The following is a 25000-nucleotide window of genomic DNA, read 5'->3' as shown; positions in this document are numbered from 1 at the left end:
AGTTTGGCAGATATTTTCACCATATTAAACAACCACTTCAAAGCGTATATAGGTGCACAAATCAATATTATCTGCTTGCCACAACACTCCTAGGAGCCACGATGCACACCTTTGGAAACACTGTGGTACTCCTTTAAATTCAGCCTAAATGTTGTGTCGCCACACAATTAACGGCGAACGAGTCTGATGTCTGTCTTCTCTTGAATGCTCTCATTCTGTTGCATGCGTATACTGTACAATTTCGGCATTCCCTATGGCCATTAAAAAACTAATAATAAAAATAGATAATTTTTTTTAAAAATGTTTCTTCCTTCAAGGGGGAAAAAAATTTGTGCCCTTTTACCTGGCCCCCACAATGTTAGGGCTGCAGCCCTAAGGCTTGGGACAACTGCTATTATTGTTTTTTTCATGCCATAAATTCACTACAGAGTCCCACCTAATGAAAACGAGCTTGAAAAACTGCCAAAGATCCAACAGGCCCGCTCCACAATGTGAGGGAAAGTCATGTCCTTTCTTTGGAAAACCAATATTGTTCCCAAGAGGACTCCCTACTGCTGTGGTCTATTACAGCCCCCCTCCTCCTCTAGGAATTATCACGCAATTGTGAAACACTGCTTTGGGGGAATATTACAGATGTTGAAAGGTCCAGACAAAGACAAGCAAAGAAAGAAAAGTTTTTTTGTTCATCCAGTCTAAATGGCTTTTTTGCCTCACCTATATAATGTCTGCCCCAATGTAAGGTGGCTACACATTGACATTTTTCTTTTCTGTTGCTACTCACCCATCCATCCATCTATCCGGGGCAAAAAAAGTAGGAAAATCTGAGTGAGAAGAAAAAATATTGAATGCCACAACTTCTCTAAATCCTAGATTTTAGGGGAAAAAATTTCCAGAGAATAAAAAAAAAAATCTATGACCTTCACTCAAATTTTGTGACCTTCGTGACTTTACCATGATGGTAGACACCTTGTGAACCTGATTTGTGGATTGAAATAATTTTATTGGTGTTCCAATCGTTGGGAAAGATAGCAGTATTTAGAGAAACATTGAACAAAATAATCAGAGACCACCATCACAGAATTTAGGAATAGAATTTGGGATGTCGTCGAGCCCTAAAGAATAAGGTTTTAATTTTTTCAATAATTTTAGAACTATTGAGAAAACTGAGCAGAACACTAAATTAAATTCAGCAGCTATCTCTGAAGGAGAGGCTATATCTTTATTTGAAATTTTGAGGGAAGTGGGGCCAACAGATTTAGATCCACAGTAGCTCCAAAACTTCCTGGGATTTTTTTTAAATAATGGGGTAGTGAATGAGAAAGGTATTTGGTCTTTAGGGCAGAAATGAGGTCTCTGAGGACTTGGATGGAGCCTAAATGAGATTTTAAGTGAATTGGATTTGTTGGTTTTATATTTGAAAGCAATATGGCTGATTTTCTCTTTTGATGAATACTATCTCTAGTGATCCACGGATTAAGAAAATGCTTAGAGGATACTTTTTAATCATGATTACCATAAGATGCACTTGTATCTTGGTAGAACGACTAGTCTTTCAAGCAGAACTATTTGCAATAGCTACATTAGCTGAACCTAATAGCTAAAGGGTATTGTAATAAACGAATCATTATCTTCTGATAGCCAAACAGTATTAATGGCTCTTGACAACTCTAAGTTTTAACAGTGTCAACCACTGCACAGGTGCTCCTGAATAGCCTAGCAGTACTAGACAACAGCATCAACCTTTTTTGGGTTCATGGACATGTAAATTTCCAGGGAAATGAACTTGCAAACCAGATAGCCAAGGAGGCAGGGAACTTGAAGCTATCTGTACCTAAACCTCCTGTTTCCATGTCAACCATTAGAGATGTCAAACAATGGATAGAAAATAAACATCGGCAATGGAACTCAAGGCAGCCAAACTGGCCTTGGGAACGTAGCCGAATATCGCCAAAAAACTTATTTTACTGAATAGAAAACAGATTCAACAAATTATACAGATCACTGGTCATGCCAACCTAGCAAAACATCTATACAACGGTGGCTAAGATACAGACCAGACAACCAGAAATATTTGACTAATGAAGGGAAAACGACCAATTTTGGCGGCTTGACAATTGAACCAGATGAAGTGGTAAATGATAAATACACACTGATTGAAACTAGTAAATTGAGTTACCACAACTGGAATTTCCATGGTAGTAAAGAATATGAAAATATTATCTATACTGATGGATCTAGGATGGACGGAAGAACTGGTGCTGCTTTTGTCTACTTCCAGAATGAAATGAAGAGGGAAGCAGAAGTATATAGATTTAATAATACATGCAGGGTGTATAGAGCTGAAATGTAATTATGCAATTGAGAAAGTCATTCAATTTGTTAAAAGCAGAAAAATAGTGAATTCGTAAACCGCAAGTGATTCAAGGTTCTCACTGGATGCAATGAAAATAAAAACAAAAAATACAGAAGTTCAGAATATATAAAATTTACTCAGAGAGACAGACATTACACTTACATGGGTTTGCGCACATGTGGGAATAGAAGGAAATGAAAGGACAGACTTCTGTGAAAAGGAATGATATAGATTACAACTATCCATATGATAGAGAGTACATAAAGAAGCTGTATAAGAGAAAGATTCTGCAGTGATGGCAGGAGGAATGGACATTGTCTTCAAAAGGAAGAAAAACTTCTAGTATATTCCCGATGGTAAATGTTAAAAGAGTGGAAGGGAACTATTTTCCTCCTGAACCAAATACTTATGGGATACGGATCACTTGTAGAGCATCAAAACCAATATACTTCGGAAAACCCCTGATATGTCTTCTGAGGGTCAACCGAATGTGATGTACACCATCTGATATATAGGTGTGAATTATGAATGAGCATGAGAAATGAAATAAATGTGAAGAACAAGACAGTAAAACTACCAGCATTACTGAAAAACAATGTCACACACAAGACAGTTTATGATAAAATAATGGAAGAGGCCACAGCAAGATATATAGCCTGGAACGAGGTGGTGGAAACAATACAACAAATAGAAGTGGCAAGTGACTCCAATATGAACCATAGTAGATTAGCAACCCAAAACCTCTTGCTATCTTAGTGCGATGACAACCCAAATTTTCCAGAGTTTCTTGGTTTTGAAATAGTTTTGATTTGACTATAGACAATGACATAACTATAGAATGTGATCAATGAGTATATTATTGGCCGTATGTCTTTGTGTGTACATAAAAAATGGGACATATGCATGTTGTGTATGTTTCGGAATTCACAACCTTCGAACTATCTCAATTTTATATTACATATTTTATTTTCCTTTTTCTTTGTTTTTCAACTTTTAAATTCCATTCTAAGTCTTATGTTTTTGTGTTTTAATCTGTCAATTTGTATTTTTGTTTTTTTAAAGTTTTGTATATATTTATAGGTGTTTTTTTTTCAGATTTCCAAGTTCTAATGTGTTTTGTGTTTTAATTTGTATATTTTTATATCCGTCATTTTGCTTTTTAATCTGATATTTTAAGCTTTTATTTATTTCAACAATAATTTTAAGTCTTAATGTTTTTGTTTGTCACACAATTACTTTTATTTGTTTACTTTAAAGTTTTATATATTTTTGTTGTCAACTTCTTTTAAGCTCAGCTGCATTGAACCTACCTTGCCATATGCCCGTAAAGGCGGGATGGCTGAACATATTGATATACAACTGTGGCTACACAGATTCATCTATCTGTTCTGTGTGTGGAGAAGATGATGAAACTCCACTTCACTATGCAGGACGTTGCCCTGCCTTCTCTATCCTGAGAAGGAACTACTTTGGTGATCATCAAGTGATGCTAAGTGAAGTAGTAAATGCAGCCAGATCATTTACATCTTGGTAAATTTTCTTAATCATACTAAACACCTGATTTCGTGATGATTATCGATTCTCTGCTTTGATCCAAGCTGTTATTTTTCAATAACTTCATGTTGAGTTTTTGGCCATACCTCTAGGAGGCCTCCTCTGCTTCTTTTTCTCTTAAAAAGGTATCAGATAGGAGCAGCCTCCTCATTTATTTAGATATGTCCCTTATGGTTTGCAGGTATATTATAATATCACACTTACAGGGGTTCTAATATTTACCAAAATTTGATGATACTATGACTTTCATTCCAAACGATGTCACAAAACTTCTGGGAAATCTCCACAGAATATTTCTTGACATACACACAGCCCATAACTCGTGTTATACTATTTGGTATCAGAGCAATGGGCAAATTTGCCTACGCTCTTCCTTCTTGGGACACCAATGAATGATGACCCATTCTTCTGTAATGAAATAAGTTCTGGAACTTTCTGAATGCAGTGGTATATTCTGAAAGCAATATACAGCTTTAAATACACTTTATTAGTGTGAAAAGTATTGCTTTCATCAATTACACAATTCCAGTCATTCAATCAGCTAATGGTAAATGACTAATTTTCAAATAGATTCCGCTTGCCACAAAAGCTTAAAGGAAATAATTATCATTTTCATATTTTTTCAGACTAAGAAAGCGAACACCGAAATAACTTCTACCCAGGAACAAAGAAAAAAATTTTTTGGTGTATAGTGTTTGCTCCATGGCTCTGAGCAATAACAATAATTTCATGTTAAAGTTGGTCAAATCTTGTTAACTCCTAACTTCACATACAAATTACTTCAAACTACTGTCACAAGTGCTAAGCTTTCCATTTTTATACTAGCGTGGTCTTCTGATTACAATAGATATTTTGCTTAAAACTGTCAGGAGGTCATAATAAATTGGGGGGAGTGTACCTGGTTGCATCTCAAAACCATGCAAATAAACTACAAGTATCTGCAATTGTGAAACAATTAGAAGGAACATTGCCCTCAAACAATCCTGGAAAAAATTTGTAAGACAAGAGGCCCGCCCCCACCTAATAATTCATGAATACACCCCCCCCCCCAAACATTTTTTTCGTATAGGGCGATGGGTGAACGTAAATGTGAGAACGTGCAGTGTTGCAGTCAAAGCAAAAGAATTGGCTACTACTTCGCCACACACAGACTCCGGCCACATTGCTGTATGCAATTTACGAGTTGGGTTGGAAATGGAGGCGCCATCTGTCAGTGGTCACCTCAAGCTCATTAGGGAAAATGTCTGTATACTTCCTTTATTTCAAACCTGGGACCTGACTGCAACCTTCACTGTGGTAGACGAGTATCTTACCACCACACCACTCAAGTGTGAATTGGCCAGAAAGTTTGGAGTGGAAAAGAAGTTTGAAACTGTTAGAGTACAGTGGAAGTATTAGTTCACTATTATGAAGCTCCAGGAAAGCATTTACAAACATGTCCATTTCTGCAATTAGATGTTAATATGGTAGTACTCAAATGACAATGGAGGAGGGAAGTTTATAAAATCACAATAGACATGAAAAAAGCTGGATTTATTTTTGAAACGCACACAAATTACCATAAAGAGAAGAGCCACTCTCTAAATGCCCAGTGAATTAAGGACCAAAAATGATAACTCTAATAAGTGTTGAAAGCGGAAATGTTGGGAAATCGCAAAAAGCTGTTTTTGCAGCATGCAGGGACGTTGACACGTGACCTCTTTACATACTCTTTTGAACAACTTATAGTGCTACCAGACACTTTTCATGTTCATTGCATTATAAAGCATTGCTCATTTGACACTTTAGTAAATAGTAAATATAATAAAAATATTGTGCCTAAAATAGCTTCAAATGTGCTGTTAAATTTGGAAGGACTGGAACTTGGGGGAATCAGGCTATATGCAACTTTGCCCACACACCTTTGCAAAACCACAGAAGTTCTTATTAATTCATGAATATTCAATGTGATTTCAATGCATATGCTCTTGTGGGTCATGTATATATGAATGTCTGTCAACCCTAGGCCCCTCCTAATGTTTACTTTATATCAGAGTTTCAGAGTTCCCTAAGGCACCTACTATGAAAGGCTCTCTTTAAAATCAGCTCTAGACATGGCAGTGCACATAAAAAAGTAGTCCTGTGCATGCAAAACTACTAAAATACTATTGGTCTATTTAACAGATTGCCTACCATGCACAGACAAAATAGATCAATGGAGGTAATATTAAAAAAAAAATTGAGGAAACGGTGCTTACAAATACAGGAACCAAATATGGGTTGCATTCGTCATTGCGCTTTTTGGTCATTTTCCTTCAATAAAATAATAGCTCTCCGTGCATTGGGGGCACTACAGTGTAAAAATGCAGAGAACTCAAAATTTGCCTGCACTCAATTCTCTGTTGATAGGCATTGAAACCAGCTATTTTTGGTTTAGTGGAACTGCATTTAGTGGAACCCCACATCTCACTAAAACCACCTTTATCAGATGTGGAGACACATGCGAAAATGACTAGGGATTCCTTCGCAGTATGGATTTAGGATATGTCTTGTACCCTTCAGATCTTTGTCTTAATACTAGATGCTTGTTATTTACTCTATCATAATGCTCTGATGACGGCCTGGAACGTGAGCTTGTCACTGTATTCCTTTCAATTCAGTTCAAATATGGCATAACAACACTCTTAATATCAAATGATATGTAAACTTGATAACTACCCTTTTCTAGTCTGTTGCTTGCCTTGTCTCGAACTCTCTCATTCTGTCACTTGTATACAGTGTTTGTTATGCTATATAGCTAGTTAGTAGACATCAATGCGATTTAAAAAATAAGTAAAACATTACAAAAAATATGTACCTGAATTTTTTCTGAGTAAAATATATCTGAAGAAAAAACTATGTGCTACCGAGAGTATCTCCTTTAACTCTGCAGTTGAATGCAGTCATCCATAGAAGCTACGGACAAACTATACCATTTGGCAAGTCTGCACAAAGTAAAAACTAATGAGAATGTAATGAAATTAGGATGGTTTTCAGTATGGTGAAGAAAAAAACAGGTCACTATATTATGGGCTATGTTAGTACCTTTGTGAAAAAGTCAAAGAAGCTAGCATTGCCAAATTGCCAGTTTTCCCAACAAATGAAGCTTGATAAAAATTGTTTTTTCGGGTTCGAAGACTGTCGTTCGTTTGAGTTAGTTCTCAATGTTTCCCCAACACTACTGGTTGGCATCAGGAGAATTGATAAACTGAATCAAAGTTAAGTTTTCCGGAGTGTCAGGTTGTATCTATGCACATAAGTGGCTTGAACTACACTATTGTTTTGCGATTGGTCAGTTGATTCTGTGGCTGGCAGCGTATTGTAAGCAGTTGTTATGCTGGTAGAACCTGATTGGCCGAGAGATGTGAAGTTATCTGATTGGCTGTTGTCGTCATTCTGTTGCTGGATCTTGAAGGGGAAGGTTCTTGTTCTTCTGAGAGCTGGTGTCCAGGATCTGCTCAATTTCAAAGTTTCTTCTCTTCTATTATAGCTGTTTTCGTGCTTGTATATTTCAATAGCCTCTCTGTAGATTCGTGGGAAGAAGTGGTCAACATTAGCTATTACCTGTGTTTTGCTGAACTGTACACTGTGGTTGTCGTAAAGCGCATGCTCTGCCACCGCCGACTTTTCTGTTTGGCCCATTCTGCAGCATCGTTCGTGCTCTTTTATTCTCGTGGCCACAGAAACATCACGGAAACAACACGGAAAAAACATATAAAGACCATTTTCAAACCAACCAGAAAAATATGTGAAATGCTGCGATCAGCAAAAGACCACCGTGACCATCTATCAACACCGGGGATCTACAGAATACCGTGCACCTGTGGTCAGGTATATATTGGAACCACAAAAAGATCTTTGGCCACGAGAATAAAAGAGCATGAACGATGCTGCAGAATGGGCCAAACAGAAAAGTCGGCGGTGGCAGAGCATGCGCTTTACGACAACCACAGTGTACAGTGCAGCACAACACAGGTAATAGCTAATGTTGACCACTTCTTCCCACGAATCTACGGAGAGGCTATTGAAATATACAAGCACAAAACAGCTATAATAGAAGAGAAGAAACTTTGAAATTGAGCAGATCCTGGACACCAGCTCTCAGAATAACAAGAACCTTCCCCTTCAAGATCCAGCAACAGAATGACAACAGCCAATCAGATAACTCCACATCTCTCAGCCAATCAGGTTCTACCAGCATAACAACTGTTTACAATACGCTGCCAGCCATAGAATCAACTGACCAATCGCAAAACAATAGTGTAGTTCAAGCCACTTATGTGCATAAATACAACCTGAGACTCCGGAAAGCGCGTTTCCAAAGCGTGTGGTGCGACATATTTTCGAGTGAGACACGAGAGAGGGAAGATGCTCAGCATGAGCTCCTAAAAACGTGCACGTAAATTAATCAAGTAATATGCTGGACTAGTACAGCTCGGGTTAGGCACTATCCGTACTCAGTCGGATAAGATAGCCATCACCTAACATGGCACAGAGAAAGAACTTAGCTCCACAACCAGTCTGTTTCTTACATGAAGTGATTCTTGATGAGGACAACGAGAATGCTGAGTGGGCCAAGCTGCTAGCGGTTTATAGCAGAAGGAAAGCACGCAACGCTGACCTAAACAAGGCTGCAATCGCATACCTCGGGACCATCAGGGACCACTTCAACAGCTGGAATGAGTCTCATCCCAGGAACAGACGCCCGGACATGGAAGTGTTTTATTGCACAGGCGACGACTTCCTAAGGAAAGCTATGGAGGACTACAACACAATTATGGAAAATCCAGATGACCCAGAAGTGCCGCTGTTCAAGCAGTCACTGCCGTGGAACTTGCAGCAAATAATCATCATCGGTGAAGATTGCTTCTTTGATGAAGATGCGAATGAGGGCATCTGGATAGACTACTACAATTAAATTAACAAACATATTTGGAAGAGGGCAAAGAAGTGGGAAGAAACCCGTCCCGGATTCTAAGGCCCAGCCTGACCAAGAATTACCACCACCAAACCTGGGCTCTGCTGAACCAACAGAAGAGGGAAACAAGGCCCAAAGCACTGAAAACTCTCAACAAAAAATCCAGAAACCGGCAGCTCCGGAAAAACTGGAAGATGACGTGGGTGAACAGACCAAAGATGATGTCTCCACCACCGCCGATGGAAAGGGAAGCCCCGTCCCGACGAACGAATCAGCAGCAGCGGACCAATCGCGTGGAAGAAGCGATGATGAAGCCCCGCCCATGCTGGTAGCGATCAACGGAAAATCCGGCAGTGAACAGCCGGCGGCCCCTGTGTCCAAGACGGCAAGGAGGAGTTCGCTAACGTTATCACCGGCACCCAAGAGGAACACGCTCCACAAGATGGATCAGCGTCAGCTTATCAGACGTGTGATAGCAACGACGAAAAGGATCTACCCGAGTCAAATGAACCCGAGCCAGGCAGTGAACAGTCAGCAACAAACGGGACAAATGGCGTCACGTACACCATTGTAGCTTGCGCGGACCGTCAGTGGCGTAGTATTGCCCAAGTGATAAAAGATCAATGTTGTGCCCCAGTAAAAGCAAAAATAGTGTGTGATGAATTTAAAATGGACTTCTGCAATTTAAAGGACTACGAAATAATCCTTAACCACATAGAAAATAGTGATGCAAAAATCACCAGACGATCAGCTTCAGATGATCCCACCCTCAGCGTTCTTATACGAAGGCTAACTGCTGCGATCCCAGCAGAGGATATCTTTAACGAACTATGTGACGAAGGCTTCTCACCCCTAGACGTCTCTCAACTCAAATCCCAGAGAAAAAGAATAAGAGGGAAATTGCTACCCCTTTGGAAGGTCTATTTGAAGGACGACCCCGTATCAAGACGTATCCTTGAACTAAAAAAACTTTTTCTCATCGATATATCGATTATGAGATATCGTAGGAACATCGATTAACATCTGTTATCGATGTCAAATCTGGGGCCATCGAGGAAATGAGTTCGAGCGACCGCAGAAACTTTACTTTTTACTTAATAAAATTGCATATCATGTGACTTTTTTCTTCCAATCAAATACAGGAACGCAACCAACGAATGAGGTGCGACCATGGCGCAGAGAAGATGACGTCAAAGGAGTGATCACTTTTCCTCCGAAATATTAACAAGTAATATAACTAACAAGCTCGTCCAGACATGTTTAATTTGAAGTTCCTGGTTAATTAATCTCCATTAATTAACCGTGGGTCCCCCACTTAGACAGTGCTCCCAACTTTTGACTGACGTACACGCATTTTTCACATACACACACACTGCTCCCTTGCCTTTCCTTCACATTGGTCCTAAGCGGACCTGTTATGATGAGGGCAGCTAATGTCGAAGACGACAGGTACTGCCATAAATTCGTATCGTATAGACTCCGGAAAACTTGACTTTGATCCAGTTTATCAATTCTCCTGATGATGCCAACCACTAGTGTTGGGGAAACGTTGAGAACTAACTCAAACAGACGACGGTCTTCGAACCCAAAAAAACAATTTTTATCAAATGATGGCCGCGAAAACCTTATCAACTATTTAAATGAAGCTTGTTTGATAGTCCAATAATCCCATAGTCAGTGCTGGAATAATTTGGCAAAAAATATTTCTATTTGATACGTTTGCAGTTTTTTGAGTGGTTTTTTTTACATTTTGCTAATGTAAAGGACAGTGCTCATGAGGGTTACTTTTATTCCACTTCAAGAAAAAAGTCTTTGTTCATCCAATTCCTTTATTTCCTAATCAATCACCATTTTCTGAGACCTTGAATAAGGAAAGTTGCTGTAACTCCCTCCCCATTATGCAGAAAAACTCACAGAACTTTTAACCACAGAGCTACTAGAAATATAGTAGAACTTTGATTTACAAGCATAATTTGTTCCGTAAACTGGCTCATAATCCAAAACAACTGCCTATATTGAAGCAAACTTCCTCACAACAAATGGAAACTGAGATGATTTACAACTGTCTCTTTCACCCCAACTACGATGCTTTTGAAAAATGAAGTGCATGTTGATTTATCTCATATTGTACTTTTAAGTTATTTTATGTTGAAGACTTGAGTATTTTTAAAATGATACAAAAGAGTACGGCTTCACTTTGAAATCCCTGCTTGCATTAAACCCAATAAGAGAGTAACAATGTATTTCATAGGCTTGTGCTAAGAATGCCAAACCCATAGTCAGTGCTGTCTCAATAAGTGGACCCCAAGTCAAACAAGGGCACCTAAACTATTGAATATTTTTTCATTAATTCACATACAATTTTTTTTTTAAATTGACTTACAGTAAAATAAAAGCAGTCCCAAAGAATGCTTGGAACTGATCCTTCCAAATGTGTTAAGACAGTTGTGATCATGCAATGTTCAACAGATAACTACAACTTAACCATACATGCACCTCATACACATTACACTGCGAAATTTCGAACAAATTGTTACATGTCAGAATGTGCATTCTGAATTGCATGTTTGGCTCTTAATATATTTATGTTGTCCAAGTTATGCTTGTTTCATGTTATACTATTGCTTCCATCTGACTTCCATGTTTTGAAAGATGGTAAATGCTAAAATAAAAGCTGCTTAGCAGACAATAGCTAATATGTGCAAATCCGTGCAAATCCTCTTATAGACTAGTCCTCATCTAGGAGACTTATTTTCCTACTACTGGTACTCAATGAATAAAGTCAGAACTTTGCCACTGAACTTATCCCGTTGCTGAGATCTCTTCCTACTACTGGTACTGCAAAAAATCTCTATGTTCAAGATCTATGGTAAATAAAAGTCTCTATGTAAATTTTCAAAAAAAAAAAATCAACTCTCAAAACACTTGTAAACCAAGTAACTAGTAATCCAAATATTTACACCTCTAAATTCGCCACCCCTATTTGCCACTATAGAGATGGGACGGGGTACTTCTATTCACACCATAAATTTCAACCTTTATATTCAGTTAAACAGTTATGCTTTGCAAAATATCTAAACAAAAAATGTTGAAGTAGTTTTAAAAATGACTGCACCTGTTGCACATGTGAAATGAGAATATATTATCTTCTCACTGTCTGGGTTTAGGTCCACAAACATTTTGAGGATGAATTCTCGAGCATGAATAGCATCCTTCTTTGGCCCTAATAATAAAAACAAAATCATCTAAAAATCTGCAAAAAAGTTTATTTCAACAAATAAATACAAACACACAAAAGAAAATGCATAAAAAATGAGTGGCAATGATGGTGAACGGGTGTGATCTAACAACACTCAAGAGGTTTTGCTGATTTATACTCTCGCACATTATAAATTTTATTTAATTTATTTACAAGTATGTTTTTCACTTTCTGGGCAAAACTTTATTAGTGACAACAATGACCAATTGAATAACCCTGCATCTGTAAACAAATAAAATTTTTCCAAGACATCTTTAACTCACTACCAGCCCTAGCCCCCCACCCACCAATCAGAAAATAATAGCACAAGCCAAGCCACTCAGACATGTAAGTACAGCCTGAGGCCATGAAAAAATGTATCTGTTTAGCCTGCCAGGCTTTTCTTATGCCATTGTAATGTCTTGAGGACAAATCTTGGTGTGAAATTCTTTTCATTTAGCAAAAACAAATCTGATTTTTACAGTACGACCCTTTGTTTATGACAATTAGAAATGGGGCTGCTATCCGGTATTCTGCCCCTTTGCCGAATATTTGGTTTGACTAAATGATGCTTATGTATTTGGCTGAATATCTGCATAAATCTAAGTACATAAAACTTATTTTTAAAAATTGTTATATAATTGGAATTTTTCCCTTAAAATTTACTGATTATATTTTATTGTGTGATGTATATCCCTTCCTATGAAAAAGTTATGTCAGGGTGAATTTCTAGGACAGGGAAAACTTAAAACTGAAAATAGAATCCTACTACAATAAAAAGGGAGGTGAGCATGAATTACACAAGTTCACTAACTGAAGGATGCACCTAGACAAGAAGATATGTATTGAGCTATTTAAAAAAGGCAAAAAGGGGCAAAGAACATCTAGTGGGAAAAATAAGAAAATAAGTCCTAATTTTTATCATGCATCAACTAGTTGAGAGTAAGCAATGGTGGAAATTTTTTTAATTCAATGTAAAATTGGAAATAAGTGTTAAAAAATTGATTTCATAAGTAATATTAAAATACAATATATCATCCTGAAATATGTCAATATCATAACATTAAAATCTTTCAATTATCAGTTTTTTTAATACTTATTTAAATAAATTGCATAATTAAAATTCAATATCAATCATTTGAAATTACCAATAATTTTGTTTCAATTAACCTTTTAATGACCAATGCTCTCAATTTGGAATATTGGTTTTATTAATTAGAAAAAATATTTCTCTTACATAAAACTTGATTATTTTGAACATGAGAGATTCGAAACTTAATTTACAAAAAAAAATTAATTTCAGCACTAATGCCATAAATTTAGTTTTCTTAAATGATCTATTTTAAAGGAAGAATAAAATTTGTTTTGTTAATTTTGATGATGTCATGTTTTTCTATGAACATCGACAAGTCCAGAAAACATACAGGAAATTTTTTTCATGAGTTTTATGGTTGATATCTATAAACTAAAAGATCAGAACAGAAAATGACTAAAAAAAAGTTAAAAAATCAATTAAAATCTTAATTCGGCTAGTAACATGTGAAAAACACCAATTTTATCTATAATTGTGATGAATTTTAAGAAAATTTATAATTAGCATTTTGCCAAACAATTAGCAAATGTTTGGTATTCTGCCAAATCACTATTCGTGCCATCCCTAATGCCAACCACTAACATTGGTGAAAAGTTGAGGAAAAACGCAAACCAAAAATGGCCTTTAAGCTGGAAAAGCTTTTTTTTTTAATTTATCAAAAAAGAACTTTACGCTCTGAAAAGTAAAGTAGTTGACATATTACTGTATAATAAGCTAACAACGATAATTCGTTCCAAAACCATATTAGTAAGCCAAAATGAGATTTCCCCCATAGGTTTCTATAGAAAATTATTTCATTCATTCCAGGTACTGTCCAAAATTTAAAAGTTTCAAAAACACTCAAAAAGCTTTGTAAAAAAGAAAAACTGAGAGAGAGCTAAAATTGACTGAAGGCACAATTCAGTTTGTTGCTAAGAGTCTTGCACTGAAAGAACATGTATCCAGACTTTCCAGTTTCGTGTCAAGAATCTTACCCCACACATGTGAGTATAAACTGAAACCATTCAACATTCAAGTTATTTTTTTAGTATATAATCTCTTCGCTTAATCTTTTATTTTACATAAAGTGATTCAAAATATCATCAGGGTTCATACTCATTTTGGTAAAAAAATTTCCCTGACTTTTCCAGGTTTTCCAGTCAAATTTTCAAAAAATACCAGGTTTTTTTTTAAATCAAAAAATTGATATAAATTAATAAAAATTTAGAATAAAATTATTTATATTAATTATAAAATTATTTATATTAATTATAAAATTATTTATATTAATTATAAAATTATTTATATTAATTATAAAATTATTTATATTAATTATAAAATTATTTATATTAATTATAAAATTATTTATATTAATTATAAAATTATTTATATTAATTATAAAATTATTTATATTAATTATAAAATTATTTATATTAATTATAAAATTATTTATATTAATTATAAAATTAATAATTTCATATCATAATGACATCATACTCGTACATTTTTTTACACACATTTATGCTTTTCAAATACACCTGATGGAGAAGAAAAATGGAACACAATTAAGAAATGAAAGATTTCCCTTTTCTGCAATTTCAATGCCCACAAGATTTAAGCCTTTACAGTTGTTTCCTTTGTGACATAATTAGTCAAAGATGTAGTTGGTTTCACTGCATCAAAATTCTTTACAGTTGGCTTGCACTCGCGTAAGCACTAGAACCGAGAAGTCTGTTAGCTGAATCTGCATTCATTAGCCATGGCAAAAAATTGTCAGAAAAAATCTTTGTTAGCCAAAAAACTTGTAAGCTGAGGTATCACTGTAATGCATACCACACATTTTTGTATCAATTGGTTGATCTATTATTAATTTTTAAAATGTGTCATGAACTTTTCATCCCCCTGTATTACAACCATTTCAAGTATATTTCATTTTTAGAAACAGATTCATGAAAAATTGAATATGAAAACTACTATTTCAAGAAATTTTAACTGGCAATCATATTTTCAATAACAATGATTTTTATCAATAAAGTTTACTGTCTGATTATACATATTTTCATTCTGATACTTCATTTTTTCATTTTGCACAATGAAACTCTGTCTTTATGTCTATTTATATGACATTTAGCTTCAGTTGCAATCTATACATATAAAATTTGTGCCGTCCTGACTGATTCACTGGCTGACTCATCATTGACGAGCCAAAACCGCAAAGCTATAAACACAAAATTTGGTCAGCAGTTTTATTTCATGACGTAAAGACTTACTAAGAAGGGCTTTATTTTATGATGTGAATACTCACTAAGTAGGGACTACTTCACAAATTTCAACCTCTAAGGAGGTCATAAGGCAGTTCAAAGGTTACATGGGGCAATCATGGCATCAAGCTGAAACCGCTGAAGCTATAAATATGAATTTTGGTTAATGTTATATTTTATAATGTAGACACCCACTAAGACAGGATTTCTGAAAATTCAACTCCCAAGGGAATCGCGATATTTTCAAATATTGTATGGGGGAATCATCGCGAGTAATTTTCAGATAACCAAATCCACATGAGCAAAGCCGCAGGTAACAGCTAGCTCATTTCTATACATTTAATCATTTAACTGATTCTTTTTTAACAGATTTTATCCAAACTTAACTAGATGCTCTTGTATGCTGACTTGCTATAAAGCAGCTCTGCTTATACGAGTCCTCAATGAGCGGTGAAAATTCTCTGTCCATGGAAACATTTTAGCCATGTGCCTGACACATGCACAAAACTTGAAGGAAACATTGTATGCAACCATAATATGCAGATACACTTTTTTCTAAATAAATGTACGCAAAATTACCAGCTGTTCACTAGTGCAAATAATTTTGGGCAAGTGGACAACAATCATCTTTGAATGAATAAATAATTCATTTCTAAAAACAAGTTCTATCCAAAGGTTCATTTACTTTCATTGTCTACTAGTAGAAAAAGCTTACAAAGAAGTCCATCAACACAGAGAATTTAACATGGAATTTAGCCCATATAATAAATCTAAAAGAAATATACAGTTGATCCTGTATATCTTATAACGTTCCCATTTAGAATATTTTTCCACTTGGTACGACTTATTTTCATGGTTCCAACCCCAAGTAATTCTCATTAAGATTTCCCATTTAAAGTGTTTTCCTGCTTACATTTTTTATGAGTTTTTAAAAAACGTTATAAGCAGGATCCACTGTAATTAGAAGTTACAGGCGCACATTTATATATTTACTAATAAATCAATCTATAAATTCCCTTCTGATTAATCTTCCATTTTGTTAAAAGCTTCTTAGCTCTTTTAATAATATCTTCTGACTAAATTTGAAGCAAATGAAATTCTCTCTCTCTCAGTACACACTTTCAGACACTTATCTTCTGATTCCTTATTCATTTAAATCCTTACAAAGCGATTTCCTGGTGGAATGATTTTATTTTCCCTCCCTGATGGTCTACCACTCTGATCTGTCGTCATTTAACATTGCCACATATCTTCACACCTGAATATGGAAGTCATATCAGATTTGTGTTGTGAAACTTAACAGTGTGCTTGTGTGCCCAGCATTTGGTGAGCTTTATGTTCAGTAAGTGGTGCCATCTATCTAGGGCCACAACTAGATACTTTCTCAAATGGGACAAGCACATATTTTGGCACCCAGTGTAATGTAAAAGTAACAATTATGAAGGGTGAATTCGCTGCCCCCTCTAGTCTAGAGCCTGGGGCACTCGACCCACCTGCTCTACCCCCTCCCCAGTTGCAGCCCTGCATCTATCCTTCAAATTGGTTATGCATGGATTTGGAATTTAATGTATACATATTTGTGTTGTAGGTCTGTATGATCATTGGCAACCAGAGCTTTTTTCAAAGGAATAGCAAACTCAAAATCAGAAAAGCATATTTTTAGCCAATTACTACTGCCCAATCGCGGGTTCCAAACCTGAATTTTCATTAAAGGCAAAATCTAGGAAGGGAGGGGTATGGGGGCCTGTGCCCCCTTCCTTGACAAAAAATATCGAAAGTTGAGAATAGTTTTGTAGAAAATTAAAATATTGGGAAAAATACATTCTAACATATATACTATATGTTAATTTAAAATTCTTCGAGTGTTAGTGACCCACCATTTCTATGGAAGAAATCTACCCATCCAGAAACAGATTCTGTGCACACACCCATGATGTTCGCGATGCTAAACAGTGACTACCACATAGCAGCTAGATGACAGAACTGTGGATATTCAAGGTAGAATTTTACAGATTTGTTTTTTTCTGAATGATCTCTGAAAATTTTTTACAATTTGAACAGGCGTTCCAAAATCCTTCATGATTTTTCAAAAAATTCACATTTGCAATCTTGTAGGAACAAGGCGAATTTACACAGTACAGACACTGCCTATGTTATCTCTCACAAGCGGACGTATGGGGGTGGGGGGGGGGGGTCACCCTGATAACCCCCCCCCCCACTCCAATGAAATGTGAATATGATAATATGGCATCTAATAAATCCATTCAAAATTACTCGTATCAATATTTTTGATTAAATAACAAATTCAAGAAAACTTCGACTAAAAAAGGTTGGTCACCCTGATAACCCCCCCCCCACTCCAATGAAATGTGAATATGATAATATGGCATCTAATAAATCCATTCAAAATTACTCGTATCAATATTTTTGATTAAATAACAAATTCAAGAAAACTTCGACTAAAAATGGAAAAAAACCGGGGCATTTTTCTCAAAAACAGTCGGGAAAGAAAGAAAACCATAATTGCCCCAAAAATATGGGGTAATGCAGGACGTATGGTCACTCCCCATCCACAACAACGTAAGGGGAGAAAAAAACACCCCTCCCAACAGTGACTCTAGATCCGCCCCTGATCTCTCACCATATTACTCATGGCATATACAAAAATCTGCGAGTTTCCCCACATAATTTTACTCATGTGGCTGGCTTATTATGCCAGAGGCACCAAAATGTCTTGCACAGGCGAGAATTTTGTCTCAAGCCTTCCCTGCTCCTTCACATGATTGCACAGGGGTTATTATATATTTCTTAAATAAAGGGAACCATGAAAAACTGTGACCTGGGTGTCTATAGAAAATAATGACCTAGGTCATTATCCTCACAAGTAGTCGATGGGAGAAAATGTCTTAAAATATTTTCAAAAGATTTTGAAAAAAAATCTGTCTTTCCGTAAAAATATGGAAGAAAAATTCCAAAAACATCCAAAACATTCAACATTCAAAAAAAAAAAAAAAAAAATCAGGAGATATCAAAGAATTTACAAGTAGAAAAAAAGGGGAGGGGTGGAGACTTTCAAAATGTCTATGCTTAGAAATATTCACATCACAATTCTGTCTTGGGTCGGGATTACACTATAAAAGTTCGTTTATAAAACTTGAAAAATGCAACCAATAGGCGGATCAATTAAGTTCTCGCGAATGTAACAGATGTGCTTATTGGTTACATTTTTCAAGTTTTATAAAAGAATTTTTAATCAAAGTTTTATAGGGTAATACCAGTCTTAGGCCGGGATTACAATATAAAAGTTTTGTAAAAGCTCTTTGATAAAACGTGAAAAATTCAACCAATAAGATCACCGGTTGCATTTGCTTGAATGCAACTGATGCGCCTATTGGTTTTTTCAACTTTTATAAAACTTTATAGTGTAATCCCGGCCTTAAGCCCGGATTACACTATAAAAATGTTATAATAATTCTTTTAAAAATGCAACCAATAAGCTGATCGGTTGCGTTTACTCGAATGCAACCGATAAATTTATTAGTTGCTTTTCCCAAGTCTTATAAAATAAAACCTTTTAGAGTGAAATCTCATCCTTAGATTAGTCACTTCAGAAAAATATAAAATTTCATTTTTATTCAGTTTATAGACTGAATATCGAGTTAAATATACTTGTAGGTATTGGGGGGAAGGGGGGGGGGCACCAAAAATATTCAAGTGCTGAGGGCCTTCAAACGTCTTAATCCGGCCCTGAGTGAACACAGTACATGGATAATGTTGCTTAATAAAAGTTGTTTTTTTTTAAAGTTTAAAAAAATTAAAATATTAAAAATTTAAAAAAATAATAAATATTTAAAATAATTTCAAATATTTAAAAAGAAAAAAATAAAATTTTTTAAATTAAATTTAAAAGTTATTAAAGTATGTAGTCAATTAAATATTCGTAATGAACAGAACAGCTTATAATTTTGGTTCCGTCAATGGCTGTTGTTGACAAGTTTTTTTGTATAAAATTATAAAGTATGGGCAAAAGGCAGTTGAAGTTACTATATCTCCATTTCAGAGGGAAACGGAGGGATAGGCATGTCTGGGTACATCCTATTGATGAACAGGGACCTGCATATGGTGTTTTTAAGTGTATTTATGGCAAATAATTAAAAAAATTCTGTGCAAAATCATCTTTAAAAAGTAGCCAAAGATGCGGACGAATTCACTCCGCATCCGCATCGTGTGAATAGCTCCGAATAACCCAACTGTCAAAACTTCTATGTGCGGATGCGGAGCCCGCACTTAGGTTTTGACACATGCGGAAGAAGTCCAGACCCGAATGAACATTTCCTAGGTGCGGGGAAATTTCGGCTCATCTTAAAGGCTCAGTATATTCCAATTGTTAAAACCTCTTCTGGATCCGCGTCCGCTCCGTGTGAAAGGGGCCTTAGGCACCAAATCCTGGGGAGGAGAGAGCCTCAAGCTAATTCCATTTACGGCCCCAAGAAATAAAATTGTGAGGAGGGCAAATAGCTTCATTGAAAAGTGAGCTTATATCATGATGCAACTTCAAAGTTTCCTAAGGGAAAATTTTGTTTGTGGTGCAAGATGGTGCAGAATTTTTGTATTTTTGTAGCAGTATGTAACAAATGAGGGGAAAATTGTCAAAATTATAGCAGAATATAGCAGACATCGGAAATTGTAGCAGTTTGTAGCAGACTTTACACTCCTGCAAGTGAAAAGAAATTGCTGCTTTCTTTAGCTGATAGTACCAATACTTTAATAAATTCCCATCACTATTATTTAAAATTTTGAATATAAACCATGCTATAAATTAATATAGGAATCACATACAATATTTGTTATGAACCAACCTCCAGTATTTTCAGGTTCGAACATTGATCATTCTATGCAAATTCATTTAAATCCACTGGAAACAGGTTGGTAATGTTGAAAGTTTTTATTTCCAGTAACTTTTATGATAAAAGAAGGAAATGAAATTGAGAAACCTGAATTGCTTTCTCAGATACTTCCTGTATCTTAAGACATTTTTTTGCATATAAAATCTTGTGAATACTCACCATCATATTCAGGAAAGTAGTCAACTAAATGCGAGTACATTATCTTTTCCTCTAATAAATCCTTTTTATTTAAAAACAATATAACAGACGAGTTCTGGAACCATGGATATGTGATAATTGTTTTAAATAGTGCCTTGCTCTCTTCCATTCGGTTCTATGCAATAAAAAAAATATTACATTAACCTCGTATAAAAAATAGCATTCAACATACTAATCTGTCAATGCATAAAAGACAGAACAAACACACCATTCACAAAGGATAAAATTAAATATTCACAAATGATTAAAACATTAATCATGGTTTGTACTATTCCAACGAAAAAAAATTCAAGGAAAATTCAAGCACGTTTCAAGGTAAAACTTAAAAATTCAAGGACTTTTTTTACAAACGCATATTTTTCACATGAATAGGCGCATGGATTAAAACTTTCAGAGATTACATTTCTACCTACTTTATTTCACATCATCCATAATGAATAAAGGAGGCTACATACACATATATCATACAAAACATATGACACATTGAATAACACAGTTGGTGCCTGTCAATTTCCTCATTGAAACGTAGTCTCTAAATATTGCAATCAATTTTCTTTTAAAGACTAAAAAAAGAATTCTAACTATAGAAAAAGATTAAATTTGTTTTATTAATTCTGGAATTTTTTCAACAATTCTGGAATTATTTCTTTCATTACTTTTGGAATAATTGCTTTCATAAATTCTGGATTTGTTTCTTTCGCTAATGCTGAAATTCTTTCACTAATGCTGAAATTCTTTCATTAATGCTGAATTTTTTTATTGATTCTAAAATTTCATTAATTATGAAATTATTGCTTTATTAATTTTGGAATTATCTCTTTTATCAATGCTGAAATTGTCTTTCATTATATCTGGAATTGTCTTTCATTATATCTGGAATTATCTCTCATTAATTTTAGAGTTATCTCTCATTAATTTTGGAATTTTTCTTTCATTAATTCATAATTTTTTCTTTCATTAATTCTGTAATTTTTTCTTTCATTAATTCCGGAACTATCTCTTTCATTAATTTTGATATTATCTCTCATTAATTTTGGAATCATATCATCAATACTAAAATTATTTCTTTCATTTATTGTTTTAAACTCCTTTAAACAACTATGGATGCCATTAGAAAATAACGGAGATGCGCCGACATTAAACACGTCACGTGATCTTCCAAGGAATGATGTAGACCACTGACGTCATACCAGTACTAGAGAGCGCGAGGGGGGGGGACAACTGCCCCAGGTGGCAATTTTTAGGTGAACACCGTTATAAAATAATCAAATTCCGAATTGGTGGGGGCGGCAAGACAATACAAAAATCCTAGTTATGGCCCTGCGTCATACTCCCTCCAGTAATATAAGCTCAATGGATTTCAGCGCCGATTCACCCATTGAAGCGCAGCTTGCATTTGGCGGCCGTTTTGTCTGGCACACTTAGCAACCAATCTTGATAGAAGGGATTTTCAATCACAAGTAATTAAAAGTACACACACTTGCTACTCATTTTTTTGTTTTCTTTCTTCAAAGAACCTTGTACAAGCGCTTCACATCACTCCTAAATAAATATTTTGTTGACAGCATGGGCAGAGATACGGGAGGAGGCCCCAGCATGAAAGGTGAAGTTGACTGATCTAATGTATATATGCATATATGAATTGACATCATCATCGTGCCACCCAGAAATAATGACCATGCCCCCCAGACTTCAAAGTCTATCTCTCCCTATGGTTGACAGTAACAAGAGGAAGCTTTGCTCGCTTACGGACCAAAAGACTGAAATTATTTCGGCAAAAATTATGAAACTTTTTTTTCTAAGATATTGATTTCTGAAGTCCTCCAGAAAAAAATACCTAGTACAAAAGTTTAATGACTTCCAATGACTCCAAATACGTCTACATACGATCACAGGATACATGCTACCATAAAGCCGGGTTTTCCTAGAAGTGGGTTGTTGCAATACCTTCTAGAGCAGGACTTCTACTCTAGAAGGAGGTATGTGCCGACTGAGCCGAAGAAAAAAAACAACGATCGGAAGTTCATTTTGAACTCTAGCTTTTATTCCATAAAAGTTGCAAGGAAAAAAAACAAGATCATTTACGATCATAAAAAAAACATAATAAAACGGCCAACAAATAACAATCGGCAATCTCAGGGAGAAAAAAAACATCCCGACATACACGCGGAAAAAAACCAGCCTACAGTATAAAGCCGAGCTCCCGTGAGGGTGAGAGCACGTCGCCGGCGATTTACATATTGTGTCTGGCCGAGCGGTTCCATGTGCACAGAGAATAAAAAAGGAAAAACATTCCAACAAAGGTTTTGGCACTGCGTGAACCAAACTGGATCATTTCGCGTTGACAGAAACATGTTACATAATCACACTACGCGTTTGTGTATTCCTACCGTGGCGCATCAGCTCACAGCCTTGGCATCAGCTACTCTGTCATCTGCATGCTCCGGTTTGAAGGGAAACATCGAGCTCGATGAAGGGAAGTGAAAGAAAACAAAAATGAAGAGAAGATCGGTAAAACGAGTGGTGCACAATGCATTTGACTCCTCCAGAAGCAGTCTGCCAATCACGGCCAACATAAAACACTGCCATGAGGCTTGTTGCACTCTCTAGGAAAACAGTCGAACTTGTTTTCTTATTATTGGTGAGTGGACGGCGTGTCACGCTGGGCGATTCACTTTCACGCAGCACAGAAAACCTGCTCCTACGAAAACCCAGCTTAAGAATAATGGGAAAAAAACATGCTTTAAATCCAATTATCCAGGGTTATTGGCTGCTAAGGCTTTTTCCCTGTGCTTTGCACTTTTTTAAGGACCACTTACAGAGTAAAAAAAAAGTGGCGAAAACTATTTCGGAAAACACAAATTTTTCAAGGAGACTCAGAATTTTTGAAAAAAATTTCTTTTTTTAAGGACTCTTATGGATTTTCAAGGACTTGAAAATGAACATTTTTTTTCACTGACTTTTCAAGGTTTTCAAGGACCGTACAAACCATGTTAATTAATATGAGAAACCAGCTTCCAATATAAGTTTATCAATTTCGTACTATATGATTAGAAAATTTCTCAATGAACTGATATCTGGATTTTCTATCAATAATATTTACTATGCAAGTCACTTGCTTTTGACAACTCAACCACTAGAAAGAGAAAGACAGATGGAAAGTGTGACCTTGCATGCTCTTTCTATAGAAGAGTTGATCCACTTTGCCCAAGAATATTTAGAAGACACCAACGAATAAGGCAAATACACAAAAAATAATAAAAGTCCTAATGCATTTCAACACTGGTTGGTGTCTTCTAAATATGCTCTTTCTACTTCTATATCTCAAGAAAGAATAAACAAAAAGCTTAAAAATTTCCTGAATTATCTTATTCTTACTATTATACACCAAAGCTCTTATCATTATCTTTCTTAGCAACAGAGATACAAATGGATATACCTAGAAAGAAAGAAGGGGGTCACACTGACCCTCCCATATATTTTAGAACGCATTCACCATATAATACTACTAACATTGTCACAATTAGATTTTGTAAGATCAAAATTCTTCTGATAGTCTCTGTGCATCAAATATGGTGCAATCCCTATTCTTGAGACATTTTTTACCTTCATTCTTATCTGTGGGTGTCTGTCAGCCCATCTCAGCTTTTGTTGTCAAGTATTTTTGTCATTTTCTTCGATAAATTGTTTGTTCTGCAGTAAAAATATCCATTTGCTTATGATTGCTGTGAAAGTGGAAAAAAGATGTACATTCACCAAAGAGAAAACTTCTCAGAAGTTAGCAGCGAAGTAAGCAAGAGTATTGATGATAGGTGCGTGAATCAGAATGAAATCATATGTCCAACAATGCCTCAGCTGTTCAAAATGAAAAAATACTAGATACAGTAAATGCAAACCAAATTGAAGCCAGCAATTAAAATTCTTGTCCTACACCCAAATTTCAACTTGATGGCATACAAATATCTGAGATTTCAATAATATTCTGTCAATCGATCGCAAAAAATCTACTGCAGATGAAAGTGTATGAAATATCATGGGACACTTCCTCATCAATAGAACGTCAGTGATTCCAAATTATTTTACAAGAAACTCATTGCCTACAGATACATATTCCACATCACTGGAATTATGGGAATTTTTTTTCAAATCTAAATCGACAAGCTTGGTTGAACCCTTTGGAAAGAACATCAGGCGCTTCCAACAACTGCCCAGAAAATAAAGCAAGATCACTCTCATAGATCCTATTCAAAACCTACAGAGGTCATGTAACACTGAAATCCTATCGGATAATATAGAAAATATAAATCCCCCAGTCTCAAGTTTCCTGGACACTGACGCACATCGAGGGAGATCATTTGCACAGAATGCTTTAAAAACAAAATAAAAAATATTTAGATCAATTGATCCCCCCCCCCCCATTTTATCATGTTAATAAACTGGAAGGGGGTCTCAATGAAATGGGGAATGCAAGTGAATTAAAA

The 25000-nt window shown here is 35.6% G+C and overlaps 1 protein-coding gene across 1 annotated transcript in view; it reads right to left on the bottom strand.

The window, feature by feature from the left end:
- The window catches only part of LOC149072092 (guanine nucleotide-binding protein G(q) subunit alpha), a 225946-nt gene that overhangs the window by 37749 nt on the left and 163197 nt on the right, over positions 1-25000 (bottom strand). The window contains exons 6-7 of the mRNA XM_089246123.1: positions 20481-20634; positions 11959-12066 (exon numbers count right to left, since the gene is read on the bottom strand). Of these exons, the coding sequence (XP_089102249.1) occupies positions 11959-12066; positions 20481-20634 (262 nt within the window). The remainder of the gene's footprint in view (positions 1-11958; positions 12067-20480; positions 20635-25000) is intronic.

The sequence above is a fragment of the Pholcus phalangioides genome, unplaced genomic scaffold, assembly GCF_987345545.1.
Source record: "Pholcus phalangioides strain wild (caught in Gottingen) unplaced genomic scaffold, Ppha-v1.0 ptg000017l_1, whole genome shotgun sequence".
NCBI lineage: Eukaryota > Metazoa > Arthropoda > Arachnida > Araneae > Pholcidae > Pholcus > Pholcus phalangioides.
Note: the sequence above shows the minus strand (reverse complement) of the source record. Positions and strands in the feature narration are given on the sequence as shown.